This window comes from Hypanus sabinus, chromosome 15 (assembly GCF_030144855.1).
Source record: "Hypanus sabinus isolate sHypSab1 chromosome 15, sHypSab1.hap1, whole genome shotgun sequence".
NCBI lineage: Eukaryota > Metazoa > Chordata > Chondrichthyes > Myliobatiformes > Dasyatidae > Hypanus > Hypanus sabinus.
Genome location: NC_082720.1, coordinates 61,074,729 through 61,092,948, shown reverse-complemented (window position 1 = coordinate 61,092,948; position 18,220 = coordinate 61,074,729). Strand labels below are relative to the sequence as shown.

At 46.0% G+C, this 18,220-nt stretch overlaps 1 protein-coding gene across 5 annotated transcripts in view; it reads left to right on the top strand.

The window, feature by feature from the left end:
* The window catches only part of LOC132405560 (protocadherin-1-like), a 490,197-nt gene that overhangs the window by 329,492 nt on the left and 142,485 nt on the right, over positions 1-18,220 (top strand). The window contains exon 4 of one of the 5 annotated variants that reach the window (XM_059990462.1): positions 10,108-10,136. The exons of the other annotated variants lie outside the window; for them this stretch is intronic. Within the exon in view, the coding sequence (XP_059846445.1) occupies positions 10,108-10,121 (14 nt within the window). The 3' untranslated portion in view covers positions 10,122-10,136. Of the gene's footprint in view, positions 1-10,107; positions 10,137-18,220 lie in introns of those variants that run through there. 5 annotated transcript variants of the gene reach the window in all.

Sequence of the window (18,220 nt, the reverse complement as noted above, 5' to 3'; positions counted from 1 at the left end):
TCTACAGTACTGTACAAAAGAAAGAGCTTAGATATATATATCTCTAAGACTTTTCCTTTATATAAATATATAAAAGTGAGAGCAAGAGCAAGAGTGCCTAAGACTTGTGCACGGTACTGTAGTAATTTTATATATCGCACTGTACTGCTGCCACAAGAAAAACAAATTTCATGGCATATGTGAGTGATGATAGATCTGATTCTGATATGGGTCTCCATTGTGGACTGAGAGTGGGAAGGGGTCAGGGTGAGGGGAATCATGGTTGGGAAAAGGGGAAGGGAGAGGGGTGGGAATGGGAATCACCAGAGAGACATTCTGTAATGATCAATCAGCCAATTGTTTGGAATCAGGTGATCTTGCCTGGTGCCTCAGGGCTGGGTGGGTGTGAGCTACATACCCTGCCCCCTTGCATTCATTCTCTGCCACCTGTTTCACACCCCTCCCGTGGTGGTCCACCTTGGCTTTCACGCATCTTTTGTTCCCATCAGATGTACAAACTCACTGTCCACTCCACAATGACAAATACAGTACTGTGCAAAATTTTTGAGGCACTTTAGCTATATACACATGCCTAAGATGTTTGTACAGCACTATGTCAGTACAGGTATTTCTGACATAGAGAACCTTCCTACTCCTCGGAAGCAAGCTAACTCATCTCCTGACTTTAAGTGTTTCGTAATTAATTTTCTTTGTCAATCTTGATTTAAACCCAAAGGTTATGCTGCACTATCTTGTGATATAATGACTTAAACGACCTTTAATTCTGAGGAGATAGACTGAAATTTTAATTGTTTTTTGCTCAGTCTCTATAAAGAGCACTCCATTACCTCTTCATTCCTTTCCTTTGCTATTTTTGCCTGTGATTTCATGATGGTTTCCCTCCATTGATCCAGACTTAGTCTCAATAGCAATTTATATTTACCTATTGCCTTGTCAACCTCTGAGAAGTGGCAGGTTGTTGGATAGAGGTTATACATTCCTAGTGAGCACTACCGACAATTCCAGTATTCAATGTCCTTTCCTAATTGTTCAGTTATAGCAGTTCAGTCAGCTTGCTAGGGCACTTAAGAATAGTCAACAATATTACTAAAGCAAACTAAAACATCAGAAGCTGAAATCCAGATAGCAAAGGCTCTCTAACTAGAACAAAGAAGGAGGGAAATTCCTGCCTTCAATGAATCTACTATTTGTGATCGCTGGTCATCATAAGTTGCTTGAAAGCCTATAAATTCTCATGTTTCATATTTCCCTTCGACATAGACGACCACTTAGCCCATAGAGCTAATGCTATCATTCAGAGCAGTTCCATCAATCCCGAACCCCATTCAGAACAGCCCTGTAACTGGTCCTTTGACACACAATGTTGTGCAGAATTAAATATTCCCTTCTGCCTGCACATAAACCATACACTTCAATATTCTCCATATTTATGAGCCTATCTAAGAGCCTCTTAAATGCCTCTATTATATCTGTCTCACCAAAACCCCTGGCAGCATATTCCAGTCATCCTCCACTGTCTGTTTCACACACCTCCCTTGAATTTGCCCCTTTATACTTTAAACGCATGCCTTCTAGTGTTAGAATTTTTGCCCCTCAGTACAAGCTACTCACTGCTGATAGTAGGGATGACTCTCATAATTTTGTAGACACTTATTCCCTGTAAGATATTCCCGACAACATCATTCTTAACTTAACACAATTATACAACTGCAAAACAAATCAAACCACAGACGCTTGAATCAAAGTTAAAAGACAATGTACATTTATTTTAAAATTACATATATGTCACCTTATACTAACCTGAGATGCATTTTCTTGCAAGGCATTAACAATAGAAATACAATAAAATCAGTGAAAACTACACACAGTCAAAGATGGAAATTCTGTATAGTTACAAAAAAAACAACAAATAATAATATAAGACTGGTATAAAATGGTTGAATGTATTATAGCATATGTTCTGCTATTTTTCTTTGTTAATAAAAATAATTCAATAAAAAATAATAATATAAGTAAATAAATAATGGTGGGAACAGGAGTTGTAGCATCCTTGAAAGTGACCTTATAGGTTGTGTTCAGTATTGAGGTGAGTGAAGTTATCCATGCTGGTTCAGGAGCTTGATGGTTGATGGTAATGATTGTTCCTGAATCTGGTGGTGTGGGGTCAAAGGCTCCTGTATCTCCTTCCCAAAGGCAACAGCGAGAAGGGAACTTGGCCTGGATGGTGGTGGTCCTTGATGATAGATGCTGCCTTCCTAAAACAGTGTAGTTTCTTTGGAATGTCACTTGCCTGCTGGACCCAGGATTGATCCGCTGAAATGATAACACTGAGGAATTTAATGTTGCTGTCCCTCTCCACCTCTGCTCCTGCAATGAGGACTGGCTCGTGGACATCCAGTTTCGCCTCCTGCAGTCAATAAACAGCTCTTTGACCTTGTTGATAGTGAGTAAGAGGTTGTTGTTGTGGCACTATTCAGCCAGATTTTCAACCTCCCTCTTATACGTTGTCGTCATCAATGACAGCAGTGTCTTCAGCAAATTTAGATTCGGCCAACGAGTGTGATGTCATCAGCAAACTTGAACATAGCATTGGAGCTGTACTTAGCCTCACAGTCATATGTACAAAGTGAGGAGAGCAGGAGGTTAAGCACCCAACCTGGTGCAAAGTGTGGTTATTATCAATGTACGTATACATATTACAACCTTGATCTAGCTCCTTACAGGCAGCCACAAAATGAGAACTCCAAAAGAAACTACGAAAAAAGAAAATCTACAAACACCCAATGTGTCAAGAGAAAACAAAACACATTGTCCACACAATAAAAGGAAACAAGTAGTATTCAGAACAAATTGAGTCCATAGACACGAGGCCTGGAGCGGCCAAAGCAGGCCACAGCCTCAGCCTTAATTCAGCGCAGAACAGCGTAAACATCACAAGGCCCTTGGACACAGTTGAGCGTAGAGCTGAGTCAATATCAGGAAATCCTCAGACGTGAAGCCCAGAGCCGGCCACAGCCTCAACCTCAGTTCAGTGCACCTGTGCTAATGGTGATTGTGGAGGAGATGTCGTTGGCAATCTGACCTGACTGAGGTTAAAGATCTTGTTTTTGTAACACGCCTTAGGCTGGCCATGTCAGGAATCAATTTTTTGCTGCCCTACTACGTAAGTGCAGTGCAATATCAAATTTCTTTTGGTTTTTGCATTTATTTTTCCTCTCTACAGTGCATCATAAAATATTTCGTAAGTAACACAGACCTGAAACTAGTTTGAGCCACCGTCATCATTTTGAACGGCCTACAATGCCTCCCCACTAATCAGACCCTGTGACCCGATACTATTTCTCCCTCTCACCCTGTTGCTGACTTCTCCTGTTAAGTGGATTTGCTGCTGAAGCAGAAAGTTAATGCCATTCATGGAACGGGAGCATGTATTTCTCAGCTTTCCTTTAATTATTTCTCATTTTGTGTCTTTTCGTTACCATCTTCCCAGCCAGCGGAAGCATGGGATCAAATCACAATTGACCTCATGAACCCTTCTCAATCTTGAGCACTTCTATCGGGTTACCCCTAACCTTCTCGGTGATATAAAACCTCGAGGCTCTCAAACCGCTCTTCAGAATGTGACCCTTGCTACAGTGCACCTTTCCCATTGATTTCATTTCCTTTTTCTATAATCGAGTGCCTCAACTGTACACGAAGCAGCTGAATTGAATTCTTACGTGCGTTCATAGTTAACCCTTCGTACCCTGGAATCATAAGACCCATTCGATCTTATTGAAAGTTCCAGTTAGGTACTCAATTCCCCTTCAGGCAGCATGGTATTGTAATCGCTTTTCAGCGACAGCGATCGTCAGTCGATGTTTGATCCTCACCGCTACCTCTAAGGAGTTTGTACTTCATTCCCGTGACCGTGTGGGTTTCCCTTGGGTGCTCCAATTTCCTTCAGCATTCCAAGTGAGTTGTGGGCCTGCTATGTTGGCATTGGAAGCATGGTGACACACGCGGGCTGCCTCCAGTTCAATCCTCAGATGGCATTAGCTTTTGGAGTGAAACAACGCATTTCACTGTACACACGACAACTAAAGTTAAGCAATTTTATTTTCTTCAATCAATCACATCAACACTGAATCTCCTTTAACTGTTACTTCGGCAGTGCAACCAAATTATGAAAACTCTCCTCATAAAAATTGCTCTACTTGCTTCCGAGCCTGGGGTCCATGGACCCTTCAGTTAATGGTTGAGGTCCATGGCATAAAAAAAAGTTTGGGAGCCCCTGCTTTAGAGAGTCACAGAGCCAGGCCATTTGGCCCATTGTGCTCATGCTGAACATTCCATTGTGCAAAAGTATGCCAAGATGATTTCTGTTAGTGGATTCTGTCTGGTCTCTGTCCCCTGATTGTCGCCCCGGGTGCCATGAGAAGCAACAGCTTCCTGTTTACCTTGTCTGAACCAATCATGGTTTTCATCACCACTCTCAAATCTTCTTAGTTTCAAAGATATACCATCCAGAATATCTATGTACACTAATTAGCCATGGTGGAGCAGACTCAATGGGCCAAATGGCCTAAATATGATCCTGTGACTTATGCTGAGTTGCTGTAAGATTGGCAACTTTCACCGTTTCTGTTTGGACTCTGGCAGTGACACGTCCTGTAAATCGATGCCGTGTGGGTGTTATCAGCAAGAACAAGCAGTTTCCAGCAGTCCGCAGGTGAACGTATGCATGTACACTTTCTAGCTTGACTTCCCCTGAGTGAACACTGTCGGGCAGCACTGCTGGATTACCGTAAATTCTGGTGTATAAGCCGAGAATTTGGCCCTAAATTGTGGTCCTAAAATTAGGGGGTCGGTTTATACAGAGGGTGCCAACTTTGGAAAAAGACACGGAAGACAGGTCGTATTTATTGGTTGTTTTTCAATCAAATTCGTTCCACTGTCGTCACATGAATTCTTTGAATGATTTGTTTAAACTCACATCTAGTGGCTGAGCACGGAGATCAAACCACCGGGGATGACTGCAATGTCCGTATTTTCAGCTTTCAATGCTGCCTTTGTCTCACCTGACAAGTGCGCTATGAAGACGTCCCAGACAATTAGCAACTTTTCTTTCCCGAAACCTTCAGGACGTTGACGCCACACCTCTTTAACCCACTTCAAGCAACCGGCTTCAGCAATCCAGCAGCATTCTTGCACGTAAACAACAACACCCCACGGGAATTTTCTGAGCAATCTTTGTTTTTTGTCTCAACACAAGATCACTTCTATTCATAAATTGGGTGCACCAACTTCGCGCAGCTTTGAAATTTTCGCTGACCTCACGGTGTTTTTCGGCCCATTTCAACGCTTGAACTCAAATTATTTCTCTGGTAACAATGTATCCGGACGATCGCTGGTGATTCCCCCACTCTAAAGCTTTTTCTTCCTGTTCTGGCCACTGGCATGTTTTCCCGCAGTTTGCACATTTCGTCTTTGGCATTTCCCTCAGCGTGTCCTCTGCCTTTCTCCACTCTCTCGCCCTCTCTCGTTTACACTAAACTTCTTAACAGCTGCAGAATTATTCGTTCTTTTAGTAAAATCAACAACCTTCAGCTTGAAGCCAGCATCATATCGCATTCGTTTTAAACTTTTGTACACGGTGGTCACAAACTCAATACTGTGTAGACGTACTGATCCCGCAACCCCGTGTTATGTTTTAACGAGATTACGATGGGCGCTAAATGGTTTCATGGGGGTTACAAGTCTGAGGATTCTTTACCATTGGAGACCTAATCCAAAATTTCCCTCCCTGATTTATTTATTAAGAATTCGTTTATAATACTCTGCAATGTTTAGGCCTGTTTTCTTAGCAGGTACTGGTTCACAAAATTTCTGGGTTCTAGATCCGGCAAAGCTGAGTACCGACACGTGAGATCTTGAGATCTTTTCCGGTTAAATCAAAATCCTCTACAAAAGAGGTCGGCTTATACAAAGGTAACATGAAAAAGTCACTTTTTTAACCTTGAAAATGGGGGGTCGGCTTATACTCTGGAATATACGATAGACAGAAAGAGATTAAGGAGATAGAGATTAGCTTTATTTGTCAAACACACATCAGGATATTGAAACGTCCAGTGAAATGCATTGCTTGCATCAACTACCAATGCAGTCCGATGATGCGCTGGGGCAGCCTGCAAGTGACACCTTGCTTTCAGCTACAACACAGCATCCCCACACGCACTGACCCAAACTGTATGCCTTTGGAACATGGGAGGAAGCTGGAGCACCTGAAGGAAGCTCACAGAGTTACAGGGAGAATGTACAAACTCCTCACAGACCGCAGCAGGAATTGAACCCAATCTGACAGCTGGAACTGCATTCCAAATCAGAATCGGGATCAGGTTTAATATCACAGTGCTGAAATAACGACATGCAGTTGGTAAGTCGTTTCGAGACTAGTTTATTCAAAACTCGCGGTGCTGGTATTTCAATCCCTAGCGCCTGCCCTCTCCGGGCGGAAAAGACGTCAGAGGTGCATTACCAAAGTCTCTCCCCGCGCGCTGGCTATTTGTGAGCCGGTTCGCCTGAGCAGAAAGTGGGTCTCCACATAACCCTCCCCCAGAACCGGCGATACACCCCCCCCCACAATGTCCTCAGTCCGGGTCAGCCTCTGTTTGGCAGGTCTGCCTCTGCGCCACGGTGCCTGAACTGCGATTAGCTGCGCCAAGTCCACATGGGCTGGTTTGAGTCGGTCCACCGTGAAAATCTCCTCTTTCCCCCCAATGTCCAGAACGTACGTGGACCCGTTGTTGTTGATCACCCTGAACGGCCCCTTGTACGGCCGCTGTAGCGGCGCCCAGTGTCCGCCCCTTCATACAAACACAAACTTACAGTTTTGCAGTTCTTTGGGTACATGGGTCGGGGTCAGTCTGTGCTGTGAAGTCGGCATGGGGGCCAGGTTGCCGAGCCTTTCACGTAGCCTGTCCAGGACTGCTGCGGGTTCTTCCTCTTGCCCCCTTGGGGCTGGTATGAACTCTCCCGGGACGGCCAGGGGTGCGCCGTACACCAACTCGGACGACGAGGCGTGCAGATCCTCTTTGGGCGCTGTACGAATTCCAAGCAGGACTCAGGGAAGCTTGTCCACCCAGTTAGGTCCTCTCAGGCGGGCCATGAGAGCCGACTTCAAGTGATGATGGAAACGTTCCACCAGTCCATTCGACTGTGGGTGGTAGGCAGTAGTGTGGTGTAGCTGCGTTCCCAACAGGCTGGAGGTGAACTGGGCGCCTCTGTCGGAGATAATGTGGGCTGGTACCCCGAAACGTGCTACCCATGTTGCGATCAGTGCTCGGGCGCAGGAATCGGCAGATGTGTTGGTGAGCGGGACCGCCTCTGGCCACCTCATGAACTGGTCTACCACCGTTAGGAGGTACCGCGCTCCTCAGGACACTGGTAGGAGGCCCACGATATCCACGTGAATGTGGTCGAACCTCTGGTGGGTGGGTTCGAACTGCTGCGGTGGGGCTTTAGTGTGCCACTGCACCTTGGCTGTTTGGCACCGCGCGCACGTTCTGGCCCATTCACTGACCTGCTTGCGAAGTCCATGCCACGCGAACTTGCTGAAGACCAGCTGGACGGTTGTCCTGACAGATGGGTGCGGCAAACCGTGTATGGAGTCAAAAACTTGCCGCCTCCAGGCTGCTGGGACGATGGGGGCGAGGTTGGCCGGTAGCCACGTCGCACAGGAGGGTCCTCTCAACTGGGCCCACGAGAAAGTCCTGCAGCTGCAAACCCGAGACTGCAGACCTGTAGTTGGGCATCTCGTCGTCTGTCTGCTGCGCCTCCGCCAGTGCTGCATAGTCCATCCCCAGGGACAGGGCCTGGACAGCTGGTCTGGAGAGTGCGTCCGCCACGACGTTGTCCTTTCCCGAGACATGCTGGATGTCCATCGTGTACTCGGAGATGTAGGACAGATGTCGCTGCGGGCGAGCCGACCAGGGATCGGACACCTTCGTGAAAGCGAAGGTCAACGGTTCTGGTCCGTGAATGCGGCGAACGGCCTGCCTTCCAAGAAGTACCTGAAATGCCGGATTGCCAGGTATAGCGCCAACAGTTCCCGGTCGAAAGCACTGTATTTGAGCTCAGGTGGTCGCAGGTGTTTGCTGAAAAACACCAGGGGTTGCCAGCGACCCTCGATGAGTTGTTTCAGTACCCCACCGACTGCTGTGTTAGATACATCCACTGTGAGGGCGGTAGGGACGTCCATCCTGGGGTGCACTAGCATCGCGGCCTTTGCCAAGGCTTCTTTCATTTTAATGAAAGCGGCGGTGGACTCCTCGTCCCAGGTAATGTCCTTGCACTTACCCAACATCAGGGCGAACAGGGGGTGCATGATTCGGGCAGCTGAAGGGAAGAAACGGTGGTAGAAATTTACCATACCCACGAATTCCTGAAGGCCTTTGATTGTGGTGGGTCGGGGGAAATGGCGGACTGCAACTACCTTAGTGGGCAGAGGGGTTGCCCTGTCTTAGTAATCCTGTGGCCCAGGAAGTCGATGGTGTCAAGCCCAAACTGGCATTTGGCCGGGTTGATTGTCAGGCCGTATTCACTCAGTCGGGCGTAGAGTTGACGGAGGTGGGACAGATGCTCCTGACGACTGCTGCTGGCTATGAGGATGTCGTCCAAATAGATGAAAGTGAAGTCCAGGTCGCGTCCCACCGCGTCCATTAACCGCTGAAACGTCTGTGCGGCATTCTTTAGGCCAAACGGCATGCAGAGGAACTCGAAAAGGTCAAAAGGGGTGATGAGAGCCGTTTTGGGGACGTCGTCCAGATGCATCAGGATTTGATGGTACCCCCGAACGAGGTCTACCTTGGAGAAGATCCGTGCGCCGTGCAGGTTTGCTGCAAAATCCTGAATGTGTGGCACAGGGTAGCGGTCCGGTGTGGTAGCCTCATTCAGCCTGCGGTAGTTGCCGCATGGTCTCCAGCCCCCTGTTGCTTTGGGCACCATGTGCAGGGGGGAGGCCGATAGGCTGTCGGACCGCCGTATGATCCCCAATTCCTCTATCCGCTTGAATTCCTCCTTCGCCAGACGAAGCTTTTCCGGGGGGATCCTTCGTGCGCGGGCGTGGAGGGGTGGTCCCTGGGTCGGAATGTGGTGCTGTACCCCGTGTCTGGGCATGGCTGCCGTGAACTGCGGTGTCAGAATCAATGGAAAGTCCGCCAGGATTCTGGTGAATTCATTGTCCGACAGCGTGATGGAGTCCAGGTGTGGGGCCGGCAACTTGGCTTCACCCAGGGAGAACGTCTGGAAAGTCTCGGCATGTACCAGTCTTTTCCCTTGCAAGTCGACCAGCAGACTGTGAGCTTGCAAGAAGTCCGCCCCCAGGAGTGGTTGAGCCACAACGGTCAGTGTGAAGTCCCACGTGAACTGGCTGGCGCCAAACTGCAGCTGCACAGTGCGGGTGCCGTAGGTCCGTATCGTGCTGCCGTTTGTGGCCCTCAGGGTCGGTCCTGGCTTCCTGTTGCGGGTGTCGTACCCCGTTGGGGGCAACACGCTAATCTCCACTCCAGTGTCAACCAAGAAGCGGCGTCCCGACTGTTTGTCCCAGACGTACAAGAGGCTTTCCTAGTAGCCAGCCGCCATAGTCATTAGCAGCAGCTGGCAGGGCGGGCGACAACGGCAGGCTTTTGTGCCCCACCGCTGGTGGTAGAAACACCACTGTTCACTGGCCTCCTCACTCCTGCCTCTGTGTTGTGTGCGCTCCCCTGCCGGGCCTGGTCTGGTGTGCTGTTGGGTGCGTGGCCTGGTAATCTGACCGACGGACGCCATGCTCTCCCTCTTGGCGTTCCACAGCACGTCTGCCCGGGCCGCCACCTTCCGGGGGTCGCTGAAAACTGCGTTGGCCAGCAGCAAATGTATGTCCTCGGGCAGTTGCTCCAGGAACGCTTGCTCGAAAATGAGGCAGGGCTTGTGTCCGTCAGCCAGGGCCAGCATCTCGTTCATCAATGCTGACGGCAGCCTGTCTCCCAAACCGTCCAGGTGAAGCAGGCGGGCACCCCGCTCACGCTGTGAAAGGCCAAAGGTCTCAATGAGCAGCGCTTTGAATGCTTCATATTTGCCTTCTTCCAGGGGCGACTGTATGAAATCCGCAACCTGGGCAGCCGTCTCCTGGTCAAGGGCGCTCACCATGTGGTAGTAACTCGTGGAATCAGAGGATATCTGCCGAATCTGGAACTGGGCTTCTGCTTGGCTAAACCACACGCGTGGTCGCAGCGTCCAGAAAGTCGGCAGTTTTAGCGAAACTGCGTGAACAGATGAAGAGTCGGTCATCTTTGGTCCAAATCCCATTTGGACCGTCAGGGTCACCAATGTAGCGACGTGCTACACACAGCGCTGAAATAACGACACGTAGTCGGTAAGTCGTTTCGAGACTAGTTTATTCAAAACTCGCGGTGCTGGTATTTCAATCCCTAGTGCCCACCCTCTCCGGGTGGAAAAGACGTCAGAGGTGCATTACCAAAGTCTCTCCCCGCGCGCTGGCTATTTGTGAGCCGGTTCGCCTGCGCAAAAAGTGGGTCGCCACAAGGTAGTGTTAATAGGTTCATTGTTGATGCAGAGATAATAGTGGGAGGGAAAAAGATGTTCCTGAAATGTTGAATGTGTGTCTTCAGGCTTGTGTACCTCCTCCTTGATGGTAGTGATGAGAAGAGAGCATGTTTTGGGTGATGAGGGTCATTAAAGATGCATGCTGCCTTCTTGAGGAATCTCCTTTGAAGATGTCCTCGATGCTGGGGAGGCTCATGCCCATGATGAGGCTGATGAGTTTGTAACTTCCTGCAGCCTTTCCTGATCACGTGCAGTGGCCCTTCCATGCCAGATGCTGATGCAAGCAGTCAGGATGCTGTCCACGGTACATCTGTTGACATTTGCAAGAGTCCTTGGTGACGTACCAAGCCTCCTCACACTCCTAATGAGTGTCATGCCCCTGTCATGCCTTCTTTGTAATTGCATCAATATGTCGGACCCGGATGGCTAGCACCGCAAAGTTAATTTTCTCTGGTAACAGGAAGATTATACAAAACCCTTTACAGACAGCAATCTTTCTGATTAATGGTCCACGAACCTCTACGCTATCCAGATAATGTCTGGATCATGTTACGGGCGTACCTGCCTGTTCCACCCACTCACTCAGTCTGTTCCAGGTTCTGATGGAGGTGGATGTAAATCTTGGATTCTTAACAAAATATATTTGAATCTTATTTTAATAATCATATTAATATGATAATTTATTTTAATCTCTTAACATCTTTTCATTAATTATTTTGATTTTTGAAAATGTTTTTAAAATATCTGTACAATGGATTGGCCATCACTGAAATTTCCAACATTAATCGTCCTTCCCTAGTTTCCGCAACCTGAGTAGTTAGTTCTCAGTTGTCATGTAAGCTGTCATGTTACTGTGACTATTATTGGGGCTAGGATGTAGAGTAGACAAGGATGCAGGCTGATGGGACTAGGCAGTTGAAATGGTTCGGCATGGACTGGATGGGCTGAAGGTCCTTTATATGCTATAAATTTTTATGATCTGTAACTCTATACCAGGGGTTCCCAACTTTTTTTTACGCCACAGAGCCTAGGTTGGGAACCTCTGCCCCAGACCACATAAGGATGACAGACTTCGTGCCACGAAAGGCATTGGTAGACCAGATAAATTTAATGGTTTAACAATCACCATTGAAAAGCACATAGAGCATTGCAAAACAGGACCAGGCCTTCCAACGTAGGTAGCAATAGTACGACTGCGATCACTGGAGCCGAGTATGATGTTCTCCTGAGGGGCTGTCTATTGATAGATCCTGAAGTGACTGCAGAGGCCAGTCTGGGATCCACATATTCTGGTGCAATGTGGGCGCAAGTAAGCAATGGTTGTGGTTAATGGTTGGGTCTTTTGGTTGTTGTGTCTCTCCTTTTGCAGCTGCCGTTTGATCTCTGAGGCACAGTGGTGGTCGTTCTGATGTAGTGCAGCTCCCTCTTGAACAGATTTCCTTGCATGTGTCTATTGAGTGCAATGTCTTCCCAGATTTTAGATGTAATGTTGAATTTCTTCAGGCTGATTTTGATATTGTTTTTGAAACTCCTATATGGCTCATAAAAGCTCTCTTAATTTCCAGATTTATGTTGATATGTAAATTTAAATTCTCCATCTGCTCTGGTAGATATTGAACTTGTGTCTCTGGTTTCAGACCTCTGGTTACCAGGCAAGAGCAATTTTATTTTATTACGTTGTATAAGGCCACTTATCCCACTATACCTGTGCCAGGAAAAGAAAAAAAGAAAGTTATTCTAGTTAACAGGCAAGAGAGCAGAGTGGTTAAATTACTGGAGCCGCATATTAGGACGTTAGTTCAAATCCCAGCACAGCAACTGAGAAATTTAGATTCAACTAATAGCTTGTTCGGGAACACCAGTTTTAAGGAAACTGCGGGATTGTTATAAGTGCCCTCCTGATCAATCGGTGGTTGTCAAAAATTAGAGGGTAGAGGTTAAAATGAGATTTAAAGGGGATCTTGGGAATAGACTTTTCAGATAAAGTCTAAAGATTAAGATAAAAATTAACTTTATTTGTCAGAATTGCATCAAAACATCGAGACATAAACTGAACTGTGTCGTTTGCATCAAAGACCAACACAGCCCACAAGTATTGCTTTGCTTAAAGTGCCAATTTAGCATGCTGCAACTAACTAATCCTAATCTGTATGTCTTTGGAATGTGCAAAGAAACTCACGGTATCACAGGGAGAACATAAAACCTCCCTAAAGACAGCGGTGGGAATCAGGGAATGCTAGAACAGATTTGAAGGGCTGAATGATCGACCTATTTTCCTGTTATTTTATGATTCTCTGTTAGATAAGCCTCCTCTGGCCACTCAGATGTGACTCAGTCTTTAGACTTGCTCTTCTCTGGGTGAAGACATTTCTTCTCTTTGTCCTGATGGGTGGCCCCTGCTTCCAAATGACCCCGCATCCCCTCTCTTAATCTCTGTGAGAAGTATCTATATTCCACTCACTGTTTCTTTCTGTACCGTGGTTCTGCCTCAACTCTAACAGACCCTTAATCGGGGAGGTGATGCTTCAGGCAGATCCTTTATACAGAACTATCAAGTCTTTGTTGCACACTGCATTGGTGGTGGAGTTGGTGCTTGTGACATCAATGAACTGCAGTCAATATTGTAAATACCAACAGCCTGAGCCCTTACAGTTGCGGTTAATTATTCCAATTTACTGCTGAACATGACGGAAACAAGGCTCTTTTCTTTATTGCCACTGGGTGGTAAGCGGACACGAACAGCATCCTTAAAGGGGAATCGGACACAATGTTGTTAAAGAGGAGCAGCAACTTGCAGTCGATGAGGATTGCATAACAACACTATAGATGCAAAAAGCTGAAGCGCCTGGAAATGATCATGCAATGGATGGGATGTACGGAGATATAAACAGAGTGAATAGATAAATCATCAGCAATGTTATGCCATTTTAAAAGTTTCGATCCCCAGGCAGTTAATCTGACCAGGCATTCTAACTAATCCCACCCACTCCCCTTTATCTGTCACCCCCATCACTGCACTGTGCTGTAAAATCTTTAAACCACTGTTTATAATGCTACTTACATTGCAAATACATACTGGTATTTATGTAATTTCCATGCGGCAGAATGGTTTACAGTGCCTGTGAACCAAGTTCAATTCCCGCTGCTGTCTGTAAGGTGCAGATTCCTCCCACAGTACAAAGACGTACCAGCTGGTGGATTAAATTGTAAATTGTTTCATGATTAGGCTAGGGTTAAATTAGGGTTTAGATGGCCAGTGGTGTTGTGGCGCTAGTACTGGACTTTGAAGCAAACGTCTGGGGTTTGAACCCGGCAAGCCCCTTGCACGCTTTCCATCCATGCTAGGGGTGAACGTCGAGCTAGCAACTCGGCCTTGTGGAAAATCAGACAAATGCTAGGGGTGTGCTACAAGGCATGAAGGGAACAACAAAAATTAGGGGATGGCTGAGTGGTGCAGCTTGAAGGGCTGGAAGGGCCTACTCCACACTGTAGCTCAATAAATACAAATAAATACATTTTATTCCATATCTATACTTTAACCGCTAGTTTTACCAGTAGATATAATTATTTTTTTCTTTACAATTAATGAATGCTGATTTTTGTTGCATATCACACCCTGACCAACACACCAGCAAATGACTAATACATGTGAATGTATATGGAAAATAAAGCTGATTCTTGATCCTTGATGAGGGATCAATATTTTTTGCCATGGGGCAAATAGATGCACCGTGGTAGTGTAGCAGTTAGCATGACACTACTACAGAATGGAGTATTTCAGAGTTCAACTCCAGCACCGTCTGTAAGGAGTTTTCACGTCCTCCCCGTGATCTTGTGGGCTTCCTCCAGTTGCTCCGGTTTTCTCCAGATGCTGCAGTTTCCTCCCACAGTCCAATGACGTACCAGTTAGTAGGTTAATTCACCATTGTCAACTGTCCTGTGACTGGGGTAGTGTTAATGGGGTTGTTAGTGAGTGGTGGGCAATGAAGCCGGGAGGGGTAGAAAGGGCTGTTCCGTGCTGTGTCTGCACATGCGCCAACCCCAACACTCCAACCCTGGCACTTCTTCTCTGCCACCTGTCCCACACCCCTCCCATGGTGCTCCACCCCCACTATTCCCAAAATCTTTTGCTCCTGCGGGAGTTACACTCTCGCTCTCCACTCCATGTTGACAAGTACAGGACTGTGCAAAAGTCTTAAACACCCTAGCTATACATACATGCCTTCGATTTTTGCGGAGTACTGTAAATTGAAAGAAAATTTATTACCAAAGTACATATGTATCACCATACACTACTTGGAAATTCATTTCTGTGTAGGCATTCTCAGTAGAATAAAAATGCCACTGAAACAATGAAAGACTACGCACAAAGACTGACAACCAATGCACAAAAGAAGACAAACTGAACAAACACAAAATAAGTAAATAGATAGATGGATGGAGAGATAGATTGATAGATAGAACCGGGGACATGAGTTATAGAGTCCTTGAAAGGGCATCCATAGGTTGTGGATTCTTAACATCTTCTGGCTGAAAGAGAATCTCCATCAGAGGTATTATATTGGTTCGAATTCAAGAACCAAGCTTCCATTTCATTTGTCACTTTGCTGTTGAATTGGTCTGTGACAGAGCTGTGCTGTGACTGATTTAGCCTTATCATCAGTGCAATGGTCTTCTACGAAATCCGCCAACAGCAATGTGAGTTGGAGGACTGGATTAATGGGAAAAAGAAGCTTGAGAAACGTGAGCTCCATTCTTGAAGGGTCATGAGCATCCTGGGGTTTCTAAAACAGAAAGAGAGACAGAGGAAGTGAATCGAAATGCTTGCGCTCAGATGAGCAGCACGAAGAGTCCAGGTAATGCTGTGGCCAACCCTTTTATGTGACGACAACAACTGCACATGTATGGTACCTCAGATTACCAAACGTACCTATTCATTGGAGCACTGACGAGCAAAATGGGCCATACACTCAGTGGCCACTGAGTCTATGTTCATGGTCTTCTGCTGCTGTAGCCCATTCACTTCAAAGTTCAACGTGTTGTTTGTTCAGAGACACTCTTCTGCACACCACTGTTGTAACACATGATCGTTTAAGTTACAATCAGCTTCCCATCAGCTTGATCCAGCCTGCCCATTCTCCTTTGATCTCCCTCTTTAACAAGGCTTTCTCGCCCACAAAATTGCCACTCACTGGATGCTTTTTTTTTCCACATTTTTTTGCACCATTCTCTGTAAATTCCAGAGTCTGCTTGTGAAACTCCAAGGAGATCAGCGATTTCTGAGATACTCAAACCACTCCGTCTGGCACCAACGGTCACTCCAAGGTCAAAGTCACTTAGATCACATTTCCTACCCATTCAGATGTTTGGTCTGAATGACAACTGAACCTCTTGACCATGCCTGCATGATTTTGTGCATTGATTTGCTGCCACATGAATGGCTGATTAGATATTTGTATTAACGAGCAGGTGTACAAGAGGGACTTCATAATGGGGCCATTGAGTGTAATGCTACATAATGACTTGTCAGGCATCCAGAAGCTCGGTCACAGAGAGAAGGAGATGACAGGAGCATCTTAATGAAAGAAAAAGATGTTTAATATGGAATTTGGGATGTTAGAACAATGTGGCTTTATTTTTAAATCATAATAACCTGCTTACAATCAGTATAGCAGACTGAAGTGCAAAATCTCCAGACAGACTTACACATATTGACAAAGAAAACTTTAAAATCAAATCCCATGGTGATTCACAGGAGTGTTATCAGCTTATATTGCACAGAACCACAAAAGCATGAGGTGGCTCGAACAGCACTTAAATACGTCGATTTGAAGGAGTGTCTTATCTCTGCAATGCCTCCATTACATTCTTTCCTCATTCTTTGCCCTGCAGGAAGTTGTTTCTTTACACAGAAACTTGTCTCATGCTTCCTGGGACATCTCTGTGTGACACAACAGTTACACCCACAATTTATGATAAAGAAGATAGGGTCGTGGGCCAGAGCCTCAACTGGAAGCTGAGGAATTTCTTTAGTCAGAGAGAGGTGAATTCATTGCCATGGACGGCTGTGGAGGTCAGATCATTGGATATATTCAAGGCAGGGATTGATCAATTCTTGATTAGCCTGGTCATGAAGGTTTAATGTGAGACAGCAGGCGATAGTGGCTAAGGGGGAAATGAATCAGCCATGACTAAATGGGAGAGCAGACTTGATGGGCCAAATGACCTAATTCTCTTCCTATATTGTAAGGCCTTATGGTCTGCTTTTTTTTCCGTGCCGTATACCCCATATAATCCTATAAAAGTCTTAAAATACTTCAGTGTAACACGCAAAATCTGAAGGACCTCAGCATCTATGGAGAGGAATAAACAGTCAATGCTTTAGGATGGTCTTAACCGGAACCATCAACTGTTTATTCCCCTCCATGAATGCTGCTGACTGCTCAATTCCTCCCGTTTTTTTTGTATGATGCTCTGGACTTATAGCATTCGCAGACTATCTTGTGTTTGAAATCTTCCAGTGACATCTGGTGAGAGATCTAAACCCTTTCAGTGAGAGATAAGATAGAGTGGACAGCCAGCTCCTGTATCCCAAGGTGGCAATAGCCAATATGCGAGGACATCCATTTAAGATAAATGGTGGAAAGTTTAGGGGGGATGTCAGAGGTAGTTTTTTTTTATCGGAGGGTGATGGAGGCCTCATATTTAAAAGAGACATTTAAGAGACACTTAGATAGCATATGGATGTAAGAACAATGGAGGTTTCTGGGTGATGTAGGAAGTTAGATTGTAGGGTTAGATTGATGGGTCATATAAAGAGATGTTGATAGGCACAGCATCATGCAACAAAGGGCCAGCTCTGTGCTGTATTCTTCTATGCTTATATTCAGTGTTCTTTGCTCTATGTTGTATGTTGTACATTCTAATGTTCTGTGTTCTATGCTGCTGGTAATTTTTTGTCCTTCAGGCAGCATGGTAGAAACATAGAACAAAACATGGAACAATGTTGTTGGATAGGTGATCAGATAACCTGTCGGTGACACACGCTGAGGTGAATGTTAACTGAGAAATCAGAAACACACCCTGCTCTACTGCACCAGAGACTGGGGGCTCAAAGCTGACCACCGAGCCTGTCGAGTTTGCATGCTCTCCCTGTAAACATGTTGGTCCAATATGTGCTGATTGTGAGGGTTATTGACTGGGGTAAATTGTCCCTAATACAGGCAAGAATCATGGAGTTCTCATGGTCACGTGAGAGAAAATAGGCTACAGGAAATAAACGGGAGAATGGATATTGCTGGGTTTTGGGGACTTGAGTTATAAGATTGAATAGGTTAGGACTTTATTCCTTGGAGAAGACTGAGGGGAGATTTGTTAGAGGTATAGAAAACGATGTGGAGTATAGAAGGCTTTTTCCACTGAGGTTGGGTGGGATTACAATTAGAGACCATGGGTTAAGGATGAAAGGTGAAATGTTTCAGGGGAACATGAAGGGAAGCTTCAATTCTCAGTGGGCTGTGAGAGTGTGGAACGAGCTGCCAGGGCAAGTGGTGCATGCAAGATTGATTTCAATCTTTAAGCACAGTTTGAATAGGTACCTAGATGGCAGAGGTATGGAGGGCTATGGTCCGGATGC